The sequence below is a fragment of the Mixophyes fleayi genome, chromosome 5, assembly GCF_038048845.1.
Source record: "Mixophyes fleayi isolate aMixFle1 chromosome 5, aMixFle1.hap1, whole genome shotgun sequence".
NCBI classification, from domain to species: Eukaryota; Metazoa; Chordata; class Amphibia; order Anura; family Limnodynastidae; genus Mixophyes; species Mixophyes fleayi.
The window spans coordinates 117,214,570-117,232,404 of NC_134406.1; the positions used below are offsets into that span (position 1 = coordinate 117,214,570).

Consider the following 17,835-nt stretch of genomic DNA (forward strand, 5'->3'; position numbering starts at 1 on the left):
GGGCGGCAGGGACCGTGGGGGGGGGAAAGAAAACGAGGGAAGAATGGGATGGGTCCCATATACAGTGAAGAATGGGGAATATCCAGAGGAAGAATGATCATGGTTGTTGTGGGCAAATTCGGCCCAAGGTAGCAGAAGACTCCAATTGGATTGGTTGTGTGAAGAAAAGCAACGAAGGAACAATTCTAAATCTTGATTTACTCGCTCTGTCTGACCGTTGGTTTGTGGGTGGTACCCAGAGGAGAATTTAAGACTGATACCTAAGTCCTTGCAGAAGGCTCTCCAGAAGCGAGAAATAAACTGGACGCCACGGTCCGAGATTATCTCTAGAGGACAACCGTGGATGCGGAAGATCTCCTTGATAAAGATTTGTGCTAGTTTAGCTGCAGTTGGAAGGCCCTTTAGGGGAACGAAGTGGGCCATTTTAGAAAATCTGTCGACAGTGACCCAGATGGTGTTGTAGCCGTTGCTGGGTGGTAAATCAGTAATGAAATCCATTGAGATGCTAGACCAAGGGTGGTCAGGAATTGGAAGGGGTTGTAACAGTCCAGCGGGAGGTTGCCTAGGTACTTTATTCTGAGCACAAGTAGTGCATGAGGCTACGAACTCCCGGACGTCAGTACGGATGGTGGGCCACCAGTATTGCCGAGAAAGTAATGAAAGAGTCTTCTCTGATCCGGCATGTCCAGCAAACTTAGAAGTATGTGCCCAACGGAGCGCCCTCAGACGAAGGTGTGGTTCCAGAAAGGAGCAACCGACAGGCGGTGTCCGAGTGATTGCCACAATGCAAGAAGGTTCTAGGACCGGTGGGGGTTCTACCGAGTGAGGAGTATCAGAGGTATCGAATGAACGGGACAGAGCATCAGCCTTGGAGTTTAGTGAACCAGCACGGTAGGTGAGTCTGAGATTGAACCGAGCAAAAAATGAGGACCATCTGGCTTGACGGGGATTCAGGCACCGAGCCTCCCGAAGGTAGATGAGATTCTTGTGATCGGTAAGTACGGTGACCGGGTGGAGAGCACCCTCCAGGAGGTGACGCCATTCTTCAAGTGCAGACTTTACAGCTAATAACTCTTTATCTCCGATCCCGTAATTAGACTCAGAAGGGGAAAATCTCCTAGAGAAGAACCCGCAAGGTATTAGTCTCCCAGAATTAGTTTCTTGCGACAAGACTGCCCCGACACCAATCGAGGAAGCATCAACTTCGACTAAAAATGGTTTGTTCTGATCAGGTTGAGCAATCACTGAAGCAGAAGAGAAGGCTTTCTTGAGGAGTTCAAAAGCGGAAATAGCTTCCGGAGACCAAACCAGAGGATTTGCTGTTTTTCTGGTCAGATGGGTAATGGGTGCAATGATGGAAGAAAAGTGAGGTATGAACTGTCGATAATAGTTGGCGAATCCAACAAATCTCTGAATTGCCTTTAGTCCCAGCGGTCTGGGCCATTCGAGTATGGCAGATAATTTCACAGGATCCATCTGCAGACCGGCTCCAGATACAATGTAACCCAGGAAGGGGATCTGTGATACCTCAAAGACACACTTCTCGAGTTTGCAGTATAACTTATTTCTTCTTAACCGGGAAAGAACCTCTCCTACATGAGCACGATGGGTGGCCAGATCTGGAGAGAAGATTAAAATGTCGTCTAGATAGGCTACTACAGAGACGTAGAGAAGGTCTTGAAAAATCTCATTAATAAAAGACTGAAACACAGCAGGGGCATTGCACAATCCAAAGGGCATCACAAGATATTCAAAGTGACCCTCTTTAGTGCAAAAGGCAGTCTTCCACTCGTCACCAGAGCGTATACGAATGAGGTTATATGCTCCTCTCAGATCTAGTTTAGTAAAGATCTTGGATCCAGAGATCCTATCAAACAGTTCCGAGATGAGTGGCAACGGGTATCTGTTTTTCACAGTGATGGCATTCAATCGCCCGTAATCGATGCAAGGCCGTAAAGTCCCGTCTTTTTTTTTGACAAAGAAGAATCCCGCCCCTGCGGGAGAGGTAGATTTCCTGATAAATCCACGCTTGAGATTTTCAGATATATAGGTAGACATGGCAGCATTCTCGGGGAGAGATAATGGGTAAATTCTGCCCTTGGGAAGCGGTTTATCAGGAAGAAGTTCAATAGAGCAATCCCAGGCCCGATGAGGAGGTAGGACCTCGGCCGCAGTTTTGCAGAACACATCTCTGTATGAGTTATATGCAGATGGTAATTCAGTCTGAGGAGATGTCCGTTGACAAGGAAGAGTAGAGTGGCCAGGTTTTAGACCAGACCAGCAGGACATTGTGGGCCCCAAGAGGTAACCATAGCACGATTCCAATCAAACTGGGGTGAGTGAAGTTTGAGCCAAGGGAATCCTAGAATGACAGTGTTGACAGAACGAGGAAGAACCAAAAACTCGATAAGTTCAGAATGTAGCACCCCTACCGTCAGCCGAATAGGAGAACAGATGTGGGAAACCGACCCGTTGGAGATCCGATTCCCATCCACTGCGGTGAGAAATAACGGCTGAGGCAATTTCAGTGTATTTAATTGGAGTTGTGATGCCAGAGTGGCAGATATAAAATTCCCGGCAGAGCCGGAATCCACAAAGGCTAGGGTCTCAAAGGGGCCGACAGGTGAGTCCAAGGAGATGGGCATGAGGCAATCTGTGCTAGCAGTAGTGTAGGGAGTAGTAACTCCAACTCCTAAGTCGGCCTCCCTGCCACCGACTAGGAGGGGGCGTTTCCCGGTCTTTTAGTGCACGAAGATATGGTATGACCAGGATCCCCACAATATAAGCACAGATTCTGTTTGAAACGTCGCTGACGTTCTTCAGCAGAAAGCCGAGATCGGCCAATTTGCATCGGTTCCTCCTGAAGTATCGGATTTTGGAACATGGGAGCTAGGCGAGTAGGGACCCGTCTGGAGGTGGAACGTTCCTGTGTACGTTCTCGGAAGCGTAGATCAATGCGGTTGCATAGGGTGATTAATGAATCCAGATCAGTAGGAAGCTCCCGAGACGTTAACTCGTCCTTAACTCGATCTGACAGACCTTGCCAGAATGCCGCTACTAAAGCTTCGTTGTTCCAACTGAGTTCTGAGGACAAGGTGCGGAACTGAATGGCGTATTGTCCGACTGTCATGGGTCCTTGGCGGAGGTTAAGGAGGCTGGAGGCGGCTGATGATATGCGACCTGGCTCATCGAAGACCTTATGGAAGGTCTCAATAAAGGTGGAAGAGTTAGAAAGCAGTGCGTCATTTCGCTCCCACAAGGGGGAAGCCCAGGCGAGAGCCTGTCCGGATAGTAGAGAAATGTTGAAAGCCACTTTGATGCGTTCTGAGGGGAACGATGCTGGATTACACTCGAAGTGAATAAGACACTGGTTCAGGAATCCCCGGCTGAGAAAGTCTCAAAACAGCAGTGGATGCCACGGAAGGAGAGGAGGAAGTTGCTGCAGCCGCAGAGGTGGTCACAGGAACATTCTGAGCTGCGGACATAGAGGTCTGGAGGGTCTCGAGACGTGAGGCGACTCCTTGAATACAATGAAGCAATTGTGCTTGCTCAGCCTCTTGTTTCTCAACTCTATGCGCCAAATGGAGTAGTAGGTCACGTGCTGACGGTTCATTAGACGACTCGGTCGACATGGCCAGAGCAAACTGTCACAGAGGTGACTTTAGTTCCTGCAAGTATTGGCTCAGCTAGTCAAGGAGGCGCGGAGTCTAACACGCCGCCGGTATTCACCAGGGACCCCCGCAAGGGAGTTTGGACTTCGCGGCGAGCGACGTGCAGGTCGCGGTCCTCCCAGGTAGCTACTTGCGAGGAAAGGGCAAATCCGTAGACGTACAGGCCGAGTCAGAACCAAGCGGGCAGATAAGGTACAAATTCAGGAGGCAGAGGATAGTCAGCAGGCCGGGGTCAAACCGAAGTAGTAATGCAGGACACAGGGAGAATCCAAAGGCGAGGTCAGGAAGCCGGGTCAGTAACAGGAATCAATAGGATGTATACAAGTAGAATGTATAGCTGGAACGCTGGAGGCTAGATAACTAGTTGCTCTGGCATCCTAGTGATGTCAGAGCAGGATATATATAGGAGGTCCTTCATGCTCATTGGTGGACAGTGATTCGGCGGTCAGACAGCTGGCCGCCGACAGGAAGCTTCAGCAGCGCGTCCCGTTGTCATGGCGACGGGCGCGCATGCGCACACCGCCGCCGGAAGATGCGTCTCCGTTGCCTAGCAACGGGACGCTCAGGGAGAGTCAGACGTCTGTCCCTGCTTAGCGTGGAGGCGCGGGGACGGCGTCTGACACAAGGTCTATACCCTGCTTAGAAGTACAGTCGTATATATCAAGCTCACATATTTTCTATTGAGGAGCCAAGTAGACAATTTGGCGAATGCCCCTTTGATGACAACACTAAGGAATGTCCAGTCATTTTACCTCGTTGTAATACACTTTCTTTGGAACCTGTGCCTATTATTTGACCAATCATAGTTCCATTTGGTTGTTAGTCCTGCCTCTCGACCTTTCCCATTGATTGATATTTGTTCAAGCCAAAATATATCATGACTTCCTGCTTTTATGTATTAATGATATTCTCCTAAGGTATTTGCAATTATTGAACTGTTTTGAAATAAAGTGACCACTTTTACAATGGTGAGCAGTCCTATTTGTTATTTCTTAGCTTCATAAACATAATTCTATAATTACATATTAGCGATGTCCAAAATATTGCCAGTCATAAATTAATATATATTTCAATAGTGACATGAGAGTCAACAACCCTACCACAAAAGTTACAGGCACCAGCCACATTAGATACAGCGCTCAAGGTTATTAACCTTTCAGACAAAACTTTCACCCCCTAGAAGTGGACATCCTTAGTAGAGGGGGATATCATTTTCACACAATCAGACTTTTGAGTAATGGTGAAAATATTTGGCATTATTCTCCAGGAAACTTTTACTCAGAAAAGTATTTTGCAACAATAAACATTACACCTCTCCCATACAATCTAAGAATATGACAAATATTAGTCTGAGGGACATGTTCAATTTTCAGCCAAACTGTGAAGCAGATGACACATGACACTCCATGCAGTGGGAGGTCTCAAAGGCGCTAGCAGACTGAGAAAACGTCCCGCAGCATTTTGAATAAGCTGAGGAATACAGGAGTTATAATCAAGTCTGATAGCCGCTATACCTTTCCCATAGTAGTGGCAAAAACTAACAATGGTGACATAAGAATATGTGTGTACTACCACAATTTAACCCGCAGAACGATTCATGACCAAAATACCATCCTCATAATTGACAATTAGACTTAAGCAGTGGATACTACCAGATGCCCATGAGTGTCAAGGATGCAGAGAGCACTGCCTTTATATGCCCTTTTTTGTTTTACTAGTATATACAGATGCCACAGAGAATGGCAGGAGCTCCGGTCACATTACAAAGGTGTCGGCACAAAGTAGTAGGTGACATGAACGCCAAAGAGGTACTCGTGTACCTAGATGATTTGATTATATTCGGAAGTATTCTGGAGGAGCATAACAAGAGGCTGCTTAATGTGTTGATTGTAGAAGCACGGCTTGAAGCTGTACATCGGTCATATAGTCAGTCGGGAGGGCATTGCAACTGATCCTGCCAAAGTAGAGGCCATTGTGGTTTGGCCAAGACCCACAAAGTTGTGGAAGCTTCAGTCCTTCTTGTTTATCTGTTGGTACTATCACAGATTTATGCCCTGTACTTGAAAATCACAAAGCCGCTGGTTAATTTGATCAGAGGGTACCCTCCACAAAGAGGAAGATACCCTCCACCAAGAGGACACAAGGTGGGCCTTGCTCTGAAGTCAGTGAAGTGTTTGGAGAATGCTGACAGTAGAATGTGAGGAGATCTTTAAGAGACTCAAGAACAATCTGAACATGCACTGGCAGACCCCACTAAGCCCTGTGTCGTACACATGGATGCATCATTTGAAGGACTTGGGGGGGGTGGGGTGCTACATCAGGAGCATCAAAAGAGTTTGACACCCAGTGAGAGAAAGATAAATTCCATGATTACCTCTTTGGGATTAAGTTTGAGGTTCATAAAGATAACAATCCCCTTGCATATGATTAAACTACGGTGAATCTATATGCCATGATCTATTGCTGGTTAGCTGCCCTAGCAGTGTATTACTTCAGCCTGAAATACAGACAATGTGGATGATGATGATTTGTCAAGCTTGCCAGAAAAATGGCAAGAAGAAGGCAAACAGGAGGACCCTGTGAGAGGGTGCTGGTGCTCATTGGGAGCAACTGAAGATGCCCTGCCCTCTGTATACTGTCAAATAGGCCATTATAAAATACAACCCCCAAAATCTTTTGTTAGTTTTACAGTGCAGACTGTGAAAAACTCAAAAACAAACCCTAGACCTATGGTGGCTTCATCACATAGACCTTAGATCTCTGGTGTATTTACTATACAGACCCAAATTTTCTGAAGGCTAGTTACTAAACGGATCCCATACCTATGAATACCCCAATCTCTGGATGCTTTACTATACAGACCCTGGATCTCGGATTGATTTATAATGCAAAGTGCTGTTACCCCCAAACTCTGCTATTGACAAAATTCTGACCCAAGATGGGTGGCGGTGGCCCAACTGAATTACTTTTGTGCTGTTTACCTGGGGAAGAGATGGCACCAGGATGCACTATGGGAAGAAAGCAAGCCGGCAGAGGAAATGTGATCCTCTGGGCAATGTTTCGCTGGAAAATCTTGGGTCCTGGCATTTATGTGGATGTTACTTTGACATGTACCACCTACATAAACATTGTTGCAGACCAAGTAAACCCCTTCATGGCAATGGTATTCCCTGATCACAGTGGCCTCTTTCAGCAGGATAATGCGCAAGTATTCTGTAGGAATGGTTTGAGGAACATGACAAAGAGTTCAAGTTATTCCCTATTCATTAAGGAATGGATGTGAAGATACGTGTGTTGATGAATACAGGTGTATGTCTGCTCTGCTCTACTAGACAAGACCCTGCAGGATACTTCCAATACATAAGTGGAATATAAAAATGCTACCAACACAGGCATTAATGATAAAACATAAAAAAGTGTTTTCATTTAATTTTTTTAAATGAAATACATTTATTAGTTTGTGATACCATGCATACACGGCCGTCATCTCTAGCAATCCGCACTAGACTAGACCTGTAGCTGGAACAAGAGATGCGGCTGAAAAACAAATACCTGAGAGCTGTTCAGTGCTTGAGTCACGCCTTTACTCGACACGCCTTTACTGTGCATGGATTATGGACAAACGCCCCTTACCCGCCCTGTTCCCTTTTGAAACCATTGGTTATAGTAAGTGTCCTTTGTGCTGAAGCTGAATTGAACATGGCTGTGTTCTGTGACGCAAAAGTACAGTTCTGGGAATGATTTTGCAGATTGTACGCTCAAAATCTCTGCTTACATTCCTTGATGAATCAGGCCCTGTAAGTGCACTTTCCTTGAGCTCAAGTGTAATTTTCATGTTTTATGATGTGTTTTAAATAAATGTATATCTTTTATTGACATTACTGGTCGGGACTATTAAGGTTTTTTAATCACCACACCAATTAGCTATAAGCGATGTTATTCGTTTACACTTGTATTTATTTTGAGAGTTGCAGGCTTATTTTGAAGCAGCTGTCAGTTGGATATCCAGCACAGCTTATGGAAAACTTCTCTTTTTTATGTGCCCTCTCTGCCTAGCTTTGTTCCAGCTTCAGGGTCTACTATTATTTTCATATTTTTCCCAGAAACTCTAAAATAATCTCTAAGATACTTATATATGATGCTGGGTTTATAAACTAGATTTTCTATCACTACTTATTACAGCTATAGAAAATTAGGTTTCACCAGATTTAGGAAAATATTGTCACAGCAACGCTCATCTCCCCAGCAATACTGTTTCACAGCAGTAAGAGGAGTATTACCGCTTGTCAAGGTAGTACAGAGTCAGGAAGGAAGGAAATGGAAAGGAAAGGGAGAAAAAAAAGGAAAGGAAAAGAAAGGAAAGGGAAAGGAAAGGTTAAGTTTCGGAGCCTCCCAGTCAACCTCTCAGAGATTTAACTGATCACAATAAACTACACACCACCCCTAGTTTTGTGTTCTAGACACATAAGTGTCTTGAGGGGTGTCTGTTGTCAAGCGGACGCATCTGCTACTTATTCAGACCTGGGTACATCTTCAGGTTTGATTATGGCGTACATGTGCATACACTTGCAATCAACTTTTTCAAGTTACACTTACTCTTGAATTTCTATCTGAATCAGACCTATGTCCACAGTAGTTATTACGAAAAAAATATGGTGGCCAAATGTTGTCAGAATGGAAAAAGTAAAGTTATAGATGTTTTACTGTATAGTCTGCCTAAACCAGCACCAGCATATTCAAGGATGCAGATTTATTCAAACATCAATCGTGTTGCTAAAAATGGATGCCAATACCATCAATCATTTCAGTCTTAACACACTTTCTTCAGGGTAACAAGAATCAAGTGAAGCAGCAAATATTTAGGTGAAATGTGACAAACACATCCTTGTAGTCAATAATAAACTCAATTAGTAAATAGCTGGGAAAGAACATCAATCAATTTATGATTAAACTTGCTCCGTAGAGCTTAGTGACATCATGCATTCCAGAACGGAATTCCCGATAAACAATGTTAAAAGAAAATCAAAACTGCTGTAACAGTAGCACTGGAAATGGTGCAGAAAAAAAAAATAATATAAGAAAGGACAGAAGAAACCCATAGTAAATTAAAAACATAACACCACTATAATAACTTTAGGTACCGGAATTCAATTCAAAGGCAATAGAAAAGATAATAGAAATAGTAATAGAAAATACCCGACAAGCCAATGCTAAGATGCAATGATACTAGTCAATTTAAAATTTAGCAGCCAAAGAAGTTAGAAACTAATGGACAATGTTATCTATAGAGAAATGTATATGAGATCCATTAAAGGAACAATTTAAAGACAAAGAGGAATGGAAAATTTAGTTCCAGAGAGGGAACCATACATTCCTCCTGCTCACTCTGGTTAAAGAAGTAATTGGGAGGACTTTTACAGGTTTATGAGGGTTTATGAAATAAGGAATGAACATGACTTCTCACGTGATTGTAACATTTCACAACTCATTGCAAATCTCTGATCTTTACCAACTACGTTACTTTAATTCATGGAGAATGATCAAATGTACTGCTTGAAATGCACACTTTGACTTTGTACTATCTCCTAGCTTTCAAAGTTATGTCTCCTTTTAATTTGACAATCTCCTAGCTTTCATTGTTAAGCCCACGCTGATCCGAGTACTGAGCCAAGCCGGCTCGGTACTTTTGTGCGCCCTCGGAAGTGAAACTGAGGCAAAACGTCATTGTTGCATCATCGGATCTCGTGAGTTTTTCCATTCTATAAGTACCGTCCTCTACGAAGATTCAGCGCCATTTCACAGAGAGACACGGAAGGGGTAGCAGGGTTGTTGGCAGTCTCCAGTGCAGTTGGGCAGTGTCATTCATGAAAGACAAAGAGAAGGGGTGGCAATGTTCTTTTGGCAGTCTCCAGTGACATTGTACTGTGCCATAGCTCACCCAGAAACAGGAGAGGTGGCAGTTTTCAGTGCTGAAAGACACATTATAGAGCTGGCAGTGTTCTTCAAAGGCTCCATTGACATTGTAAAGAGTTATAGCTCACAAAGAAACAGGAGAGGTTTGCAGTGTTCAGTGTTGAAATAGAAATTCCAATAATAGGGCTGGCAGTGTTTTTAAAAGTCTCCAGTAACATTGTACTGTGCCATAGTTTATACAGTCTTCAGTAACATTGTTCTTGTCACTCTTCAGTCTCAGTACCGTTGGTCACACAGAAACAGGGGTAGCAGTGTTCTTTGTCACTCTCCAATCTCACCCATCATGATACTAATCCCTCGACATCATGTGTCAAAGCCTATGTTCAAGTGCACAATGGTTTTAAGTCGGAAACAAAAATGTAAAAAAAAAGCTTGTGCCTTTTTAAAGAAAAAAACACCTCTCTAATGAAGGTGATGGAATTAACTCACTTTGATGTAATTGCCGGTAATGGCCTTCCCCGTGGAATTTGTAGTTCATTTTGCAACACAGCTGTCACGATTTTTTGACAATTTATTTACACCAGACCAAATGTCAAAATGTTGTGCTGACTCATCTGCATCACCACTGGGTGACTTGGGAAAGCTAAGTTTTTCCTAGCAGCAGTTGCCAAAGAAACTGAGGAAGGAGACATCGTTGTGTCATGTACCACTTGAACTCTCAGCTTGCTGACCAGGAGCTCATTGCATTTCTTGAGATCTTTGTCAGCTGGAAAGAAAGAGAAGACATAGCTCTTAACCTAGGATCAAGCACACTTGCCAAAATGTAGTGATCTGGGGCCTGATTCATTAAAGATCTTAACTTAAGAAACTTCTTATTTCAGTCTCCTGGACAAAACCAAGTTACAATGCAAGGGGTGCAAATTAGTATTCTGTTTTGCACATAAGTTAAATACTGACTGTTTTTTCATGTAGCACACAAATATCATTTTTAAATTTCAGTGTACAAATAAGCTATCAAGTATTTGTGTGCTACATTAAAAAACAGTCAGTATTTAACTTATGTGCAAAACAGAATACTAATTTGCACCCCTTGCATTGTAACATGGTTTTGTCCAGGAGACTTAAATAAGAAGTTTCTTCAGTTAAGATCCTTAATGAACCAGGCCCCTGATTTCAAGATGTTGATAACTCGGATCCTGGCGAAGCGAATAAAGTTCTTGATCTACAAGTCCTACATAGTTAACGGAATTGCTTAGTTTCCTCTTCTCCTTCAATTTCTCTAGCTGCTTTTCTAAAAGTCTAATTAGGGAAATCACTTGACTCAAGCTAACAATGTCTGAACTCACTTCACAGGTGAATACTTTGAGTGGTCTCAGCACCTTGCACAACACGGAAAGTATTCTCCACTGCGCTTGACTAAAGTACATTCCCCCTCAAATTCTATTCTTCTTGCAGCAGCTCCAATCTCCTACATGCTGTTGCAGAATGCCAAAAATGACCCAAATTATTTCTGGACACATACAGCATCTCCTGCATGTCACTGTCATTTTTTAAAAGCTCTGTACCACCAAGTTGATTGTGTGAGCAAAACATGGAATGTGATGGATTTCTCCCCGCTCTAATGCTGACACATTATTGGTGGCGATATTACAAATGGCATATCCTCTGGAGAGTCCAAGTAGGATAAGGCATGTTGCAATGACATCCCTTAGTTTTTCAAACAGCTTGTCATCGGTATGCCTCTTAGTGTATCCGATGATACACAAATGTAGGATACCACTTTGTATTTACAACAGGATGAAGGGGATATTTGTGTAGGTGACGACGGTGCTAATGAGGATGTTGATGATGAGGATGATGATGAGGATGACATTGTTTGTGTAAGTCCTGCAGTGGAAGCAGTTCTTGCCAGGGATAAGCAGAAGGCCATTGTCATGCCTGGGCATAAGACTAAAAAATCGACCTCTTATGTGCAATTATTTTTACCAAATCCTGACAACAGTTGTCTAGCCATTTGTAGCTTTTGTAAAGCCACTCCGACAACATCTTTCACATGAATATCCTCACTAGTGATTCGAGTTAGTCCTGCATCCAAGTTGCTAAGGCTAGGTGACTTCTCCCCTATCCAAAATTACTCTGAAGAATTCTTGAGTGTTTCTCCAGCTGCTGCTTCTGCGCTGCTGGTGGTGTTGGATTTTCAACCCAAGAAGTAGACCAAGAAGAAGACTATTAGTAGTTTACAACAATTGGCTGTTAAACCATCCTTTGCAAGAGGAAGTCAGTATGAAAGCTGTCACCCAGTTGCAAAGTGGATCACAGATGCCATGGCAACTATGCTAGTATTAGATCTGCATCTAATATCCACATTGCAGCTGGTTTTAGACAGTTAATTGAGGTCCTGTGTCCCCGTTACCAAATTCCATCACAACACTTTTTTATTAGAAAAGCTATTCCTCACGTCTACCAGAAGTTTCTATAAAATGTAATTTTTGGGACACAAAATTCCATTCTACCCACTGTACAATTAACAACAAATATGTGGACAAGCATAACTGGGCAAACTAAAGATTATATGACTGCGACAGCCCACTGGGTTGGTGAATTGCCTTCGGCAGCAGGAACATCAGCAGCATGTACCGAACAATACCAAATTATTCCGAGGCAGGCTGCTCTGTGTATCAGCAGCTGCACTAAGAGACATACCAATGACAACCTGTTTGAAAAAGTAAGGGATATCATTGCAACATGACTTATCCTGTTTAGAGGATATGTCATTATGATGATGCCACCAATATTGTGAGAGCATTACAGCTGGGTAAAATCCATCACATTCTCTGTTTTGTTTACACAATCTACTTGGTGGTACAGAGCTTTTTAAAAATTGTTAGGGACATGCAGGAAATTGAAGCAAATGCAAGAACAATTTATTTTGCCCTGCCACCAACTGAAGCAAGAGGTGGTAACAAGGTAGAATTCCACACTTTATATGCTTGTGAGGATGGAGGAACAGGGACAAGCCATCCACGCTTACTCTACAATCCATGGCATTGGGAAAGGAGGGGCAATGTATTTTAGTCCATTGCAGCGGAGAATACTTTCCGTGTTGTGCAAGGTGCTGAAACGATTGAAAGTAGTCACCTGTGAACTGAGTTCAGACACTAATAGCTTGAGTAAAGTGATTCCCTTAATTAGACTTTTGGAAAAACACCTTGAAAAATTGAAGAAGGAGATGAAACAAAGAAATTATATGTATGTAGGACTTGTAGATGAAGTACTTTATTCGCTTCGCCAGGATCAAAAAGTTATCAACTTCTTGAAATCGTATCACTACATTTTGGCGACTGTGCTTGATCCTAGCTTTAAGAGCTGTCTTTTCTTTATTTCCCAATGTAGATTAGAGGTGCTGGGATCTAGCCGATAAAAGGAAGCTAGCTGATGCTGGAATGCTTATTAATATTTGGGTAAAATGACATGTTGGCAATTTTATGGTTTTCTACAGTAAAGTTTCACCTTTATTAAAGATTTGTTTTTTTCTTTAAAAAGATAAAAGCTTTTTTTTTACATTTTTGTTACATTTTTGTTTTTGACATTTATGTTACAGAGACTTCTGTAATGGTGGATTTCTGCGGGGTTGAATTAATATTGTGTTAGGATAAAGTTTGTTTTCAATCATCCTTTTCAATTTCTTCTCTCTCGTACTTGTGACCACATATTTTGTCTTCACTGGGTTCACCATCTCCAACCCGCCGGGGCATCCCGGACTGGTCTTCGTCTGATAAATACACGCATTCCGGGGGGTCAGCGCTCATCGTCATGAATTAGCTGTAGAATTACCACAGTTCTCCAAGTAACGGGTGGATCGATCAAAGGAGCCATAACTGATTTAATGAGCCATTCTCAATTTCACTGTACCGGCCAAGTGCTCTGGCTGACAGCAATCTCCTTGTCTTCATCTTCTAAATCTTCGTCTGCAGGGACCTTAGCTGTTCTTTAAACTGAACATATTTATTATCCTGCCTCTGTTGGGGTTAAGACAGCTAAGCCCTAGGTTCCTAAACTTTGCGCCGCGGCTCCCAGGGGTGCCGTGGCCCTGTCACAGGGGTGCCGTGGACAGGAAGAGGAAAAAACAAAACAAAAAAAAAAATTACCAATCTGGTGGCGCCTGGGACTCAGCTTCTAATGTCATCACGGCCGACATATTCAGTGAGAAGCAGCAGGAGAGAGGATGCTGGGTCCCGGGCGCTGCCGCATTGGTAATTTTTTTTTTCTCGTCCTGGCCACAGCAGTCTGCAGAGGGGGCAGAAAGAATGCAGAGGGGGCAGAGTGAGTGGATGCAGATGGGGGAGAGTGTGCGGATGCAGGGGCGGCATAGTGTGTGGATGCAGGGGGCACAGAGTTTGTGGATGCAGGGGGCACAGAGTGTGTGGATGCAGTGGCACAGTGTGTTAGCTGTAAATTGTTCTTTGACAGAAATATAGTTGAAAAAAATATATAAATATATTCTTTTCCCTTGGATTTATGTGTATTATTTTTGCATACAACTAAATAAGTATTTCTGTCCTGACCTAAATAATTATTACGTTGTTTTGTCTACTTATAAAACGGGACTGGTCGGTAATTATTTTTGAGGGGTGCCTTTAAAAAATTATGTAGACTCTAAGGGTACCACGAACTGCAAAAGTTTGGGAACCACTGAGCTAAGCTGTTGGTAGCATGTTTTGTGGGGACCCAAACAAGCCAAGCTCTTCAGCCACAAAAGTGGCACTCTTTGTTGCTGGAGTGCTTGGTTTGTTAAACCGTACATATCATTTTCAATAACTTACATAAGGGTGGGTGGTAGGGTCCAAGGACAATTCCATCTTGTACCACTTTTTTTTCTGCCACTGCTGTGTGGCAATGTTTCCTAGATGTGCTGTGAACTGCCGTGTGTTTGTGCTCGCTGCAGTCTTTCGCCGAAAGTGTATGGAAATAATATTGTGACCTGTGAGGGGGTCAAAATTGACTGGAAATGACAGGAAATTTGTGTAATTGAGGTTACTAATAATGTAGGAACAAAAAAACAGCAAAATTATGTGATTTTAGCATATTTTAGCAATTTTATATATAAAAAAAAATAGAGATCCAAAAGCAAAACATGCGAGGGCGGTTTTGCCAAAACCAAATCACAAATTTAATCCAGATTCAAAACCAAAACACGGGGGTCAGTGATCATCTCTAATTGTTATGTTGGCTAGTAAAACACAAAACAGCACAAAATATTTCTTCTCTTCTTCAATACAACTGTCAGTTTGGAAGGCCTGGAGGCTTTTATCAATGATGAATAAATAAACTGGTGTGACAAACATGCTTGTTTTCATCACCTAACACATTGGAAATAGTGTTACTTTGTTCCAACACATTTTTTTTATCCTTTAGATTGGAAGGAGTGAATTTTTACTTTTGCATATCACTCATTTTATTCTTCTGCTAAACTTTGTTATAAAGTACAAAAAAGATCTTACCTATTATGTTGCACACATCCCAAAAGATTACTTCCTGTCATCTGACATTAGCAGTCCCACAGCATCTGGTGGAAAAGATGCTACCTTTCTAAAAATAGATTGGACAATAGGATTGAAGTGGTGTGATGACTTTCACATTCTCCTTCTGCCAATTTAGTCTTATTTCAGACTAAGCATAGGTTGACACATGTAACACTTTAAGGGACCAGAACGCTCAAATCTTGTAAGGTATCTTTTCAGACTGTGTTTAACGGAGATAAGCAACCCGAAACTGGAAAACTACATTTTGGGTGGAATTAGCCTTTATGCCATGAGCAATTTGTAAAATTAATAAAAATAGAGTTAGCATTGATTGTGAGGGATAGACAACAGTTATTAATGTTGAACAATTTGTTTCTTAATTGCATTGTATAAACACTCTCTTCTTGTGTAGTGGCAAAATCTGATCAGAATTCTTTGCATTCTAATCATTCTTATTGAAAATTCCGTTTGGCTAGTGACTGCAATCTGCAAATGTGTGTAATCTTCTTGGGCTGTTCTGCGCAATTTTTCTTTCTGTTCATCTGATCAAATTAGATACAGATCTGGGTGTAAATGTATCAAGCTGAGAGTTTTCCGGCGGGTTTGAAAAGATTCTAGATTCAGATTCTAGCTATCATCTATTTAGTACATTCTACAAAATGATAGCTAGAAACTGATTGGTTGCTATAGGGAATTTCTCCACTTTTCAAACCCGCCGGAAAACTCTTGGCTTGATACATTTACCCCCTGGCCTTTCTGCAATGAGGACTATCAACTACTTTCCACAGGAGCCATGACTAATTATGAACTTGTAAATTTGATGCTGAGTAATTGTATAATAAGTATTGCAGTTTGAGTCACTTAAAGCAACATGTAGTTACTTATTCATGCTTTAAAAATATTGAAATTCCTTACTTATGGCTTATTTTTAGACGGAAATCTGGAACTGCATGAATTCTTCATTCCCAGGTGAGATTAAAAAATGTTACATTTTTATGAAGTTTTTTATTTTAAATGTATTTACTCCCTTTGACATATTTCACATTTTTGTTTCTAATACCATGGAAACAAAAAGCATTTATTAAGGGATTCATACCACTAATCAACACAAAATACTATAATGTCACGTAAAAAAAACACAACTGTAAATTTTTTCTTTATTACAAATGATGAACAGACAATGACATAAATGTAACCCCCTTGTTTTCATACTTGGAATAGAAGCACCTTTAGTTGCATTTACAGCTGTGAGTGTATTTAAGCTTATCAGCTTTGCACATGTGGACACAACGATTATCATCCTTCCTTCTTTCCAGTATTACTCGAGCTCAGTCAGGTTGGATGGGGACCATTGGTAAATTTCAAATAATTTCATAGATTTTTGATGGTACAAAGGAATGTGCTTTGAATGTGCCATTATTCCAGGACATTTATTTTTGTGTTTAAGCCACTCCAAAGTGTTTTTTGTTGTATGCTTTTGAATCATTGTCCTGTTGTAATTTAAATCTTCCCCATGTAGACTGTCCCTTGCAGACTGCAGCAGAATTTGTCTGTATCTTGCTCCATACCTTGTATTTTCTAGTGCTTGAAGTAGCGCATCCCCAGAGAATTATGCCCCTCCTCCATGCTTCTTGGTAGTGACAGTGTTTTTGTGATGGTGCTCAATGTGAGGCTTGCCCATGGGTTTTTTCCTCTCCTCTTCCATTTAAGTCTGTCAGTGCTCATAGGTGCTCAGATTTGGGGAACGTTTTGTTCTAGACAATGTAAATACAATATTCTATTAAGTTCTTTATAATGGTCTTAACAGTGCTTCAGGTTATAGAGTTATGTCTCTGAGAATTTTCTTAAGCTCTTTCCGAATTTTTTTTTTCAATAAGGTTTTCTCAGATTTGCATTGACTCTTCTTTGATTTCATGATAGAGCACTTGCTTGAAAAAACACTCACCAACCGTGGGACCTCTCACATACAGGTGTCAATCAATTCTGACTCTGTCATTGTGGGCTCCAATCAATTAATTATGTGAAGCCAACAAAGTTATACCAGGGTTTAATTGTTTGTAGAATGGCAAAGGTGGTGAATACTTTTTTACAATCAATTATTGTCTGTTTTTCATTCATACGTAATTATGGGGAAAAAAACTATTTTTTTTTATTTGATTTTACAAGGTATTTTCTGTTTATCATAGAATTACATAATACATCCATTTTGGAATGTGTTTTATCTTGTTTATAAGCTTTTCAAGGCATTAGCTTTTTGCCCCCCTTTACATGCTGGTCAGGTGGGTTGCAGGGTTGTATAAGAAAATATATCTAAGTTACAAAAGCGTTCATTTAACTGTAGACTTAATATCATATCATAACAGCGATGGAAACACTGATGCGCTTTTCGTCTGAGGCTTTTTCAAATCCCCAAAAAAGCCTCAGGTAAAATGAGCATCTGTGTTTCCATCACTGTTACCACGAAATTAAGCCTCCAGTTAAATTAAAGATTTAGTGCAAATAGCATACTCACAAGTGTATAAAATGCTACTAGCTAGAAAATCAAATAGATATACACTATGATCATTTATTTAGACAAATAACAGACCATAGAACCCTGAATAGCCTAAGCACCGCATTATTGGAGCAGTTTCATGATCCACTTGGCACAATGAAAGCTGAAACTAGACAGCTATAGAAAAGTAGTATACCTTGCAGTGCATTTTAGAACTCCCAACAACAGTATTAAA

General features: G+C 41.6%; 1 protein-coding gene across 2 annotated transcripts in view; it reads left to right on the forward strand.

Annotated features, from left to right (window-relative positions):
- RECK (reversion inducing cysteine rich protein with kazal motifs) overlaps window positions 1-17,835 on the forward strand; it is a 205,308-nt gene that overhangs the window by 55,832 nt on the left and 131,641 nt on the right. For both annotated transcript variants that reach the window (XM_075212752.1, XM_075212751.1), the window contains exon 4: window positions 16,039-16,075. In XM_075212752.1, coding sequence (XP_075068853.1) covers window positions 16,039-16,075 — 37 coding nt within the window. The remainder of the gene's footprint in view (window positions 1-16,038; window positions 16,076-17,835) is intronic.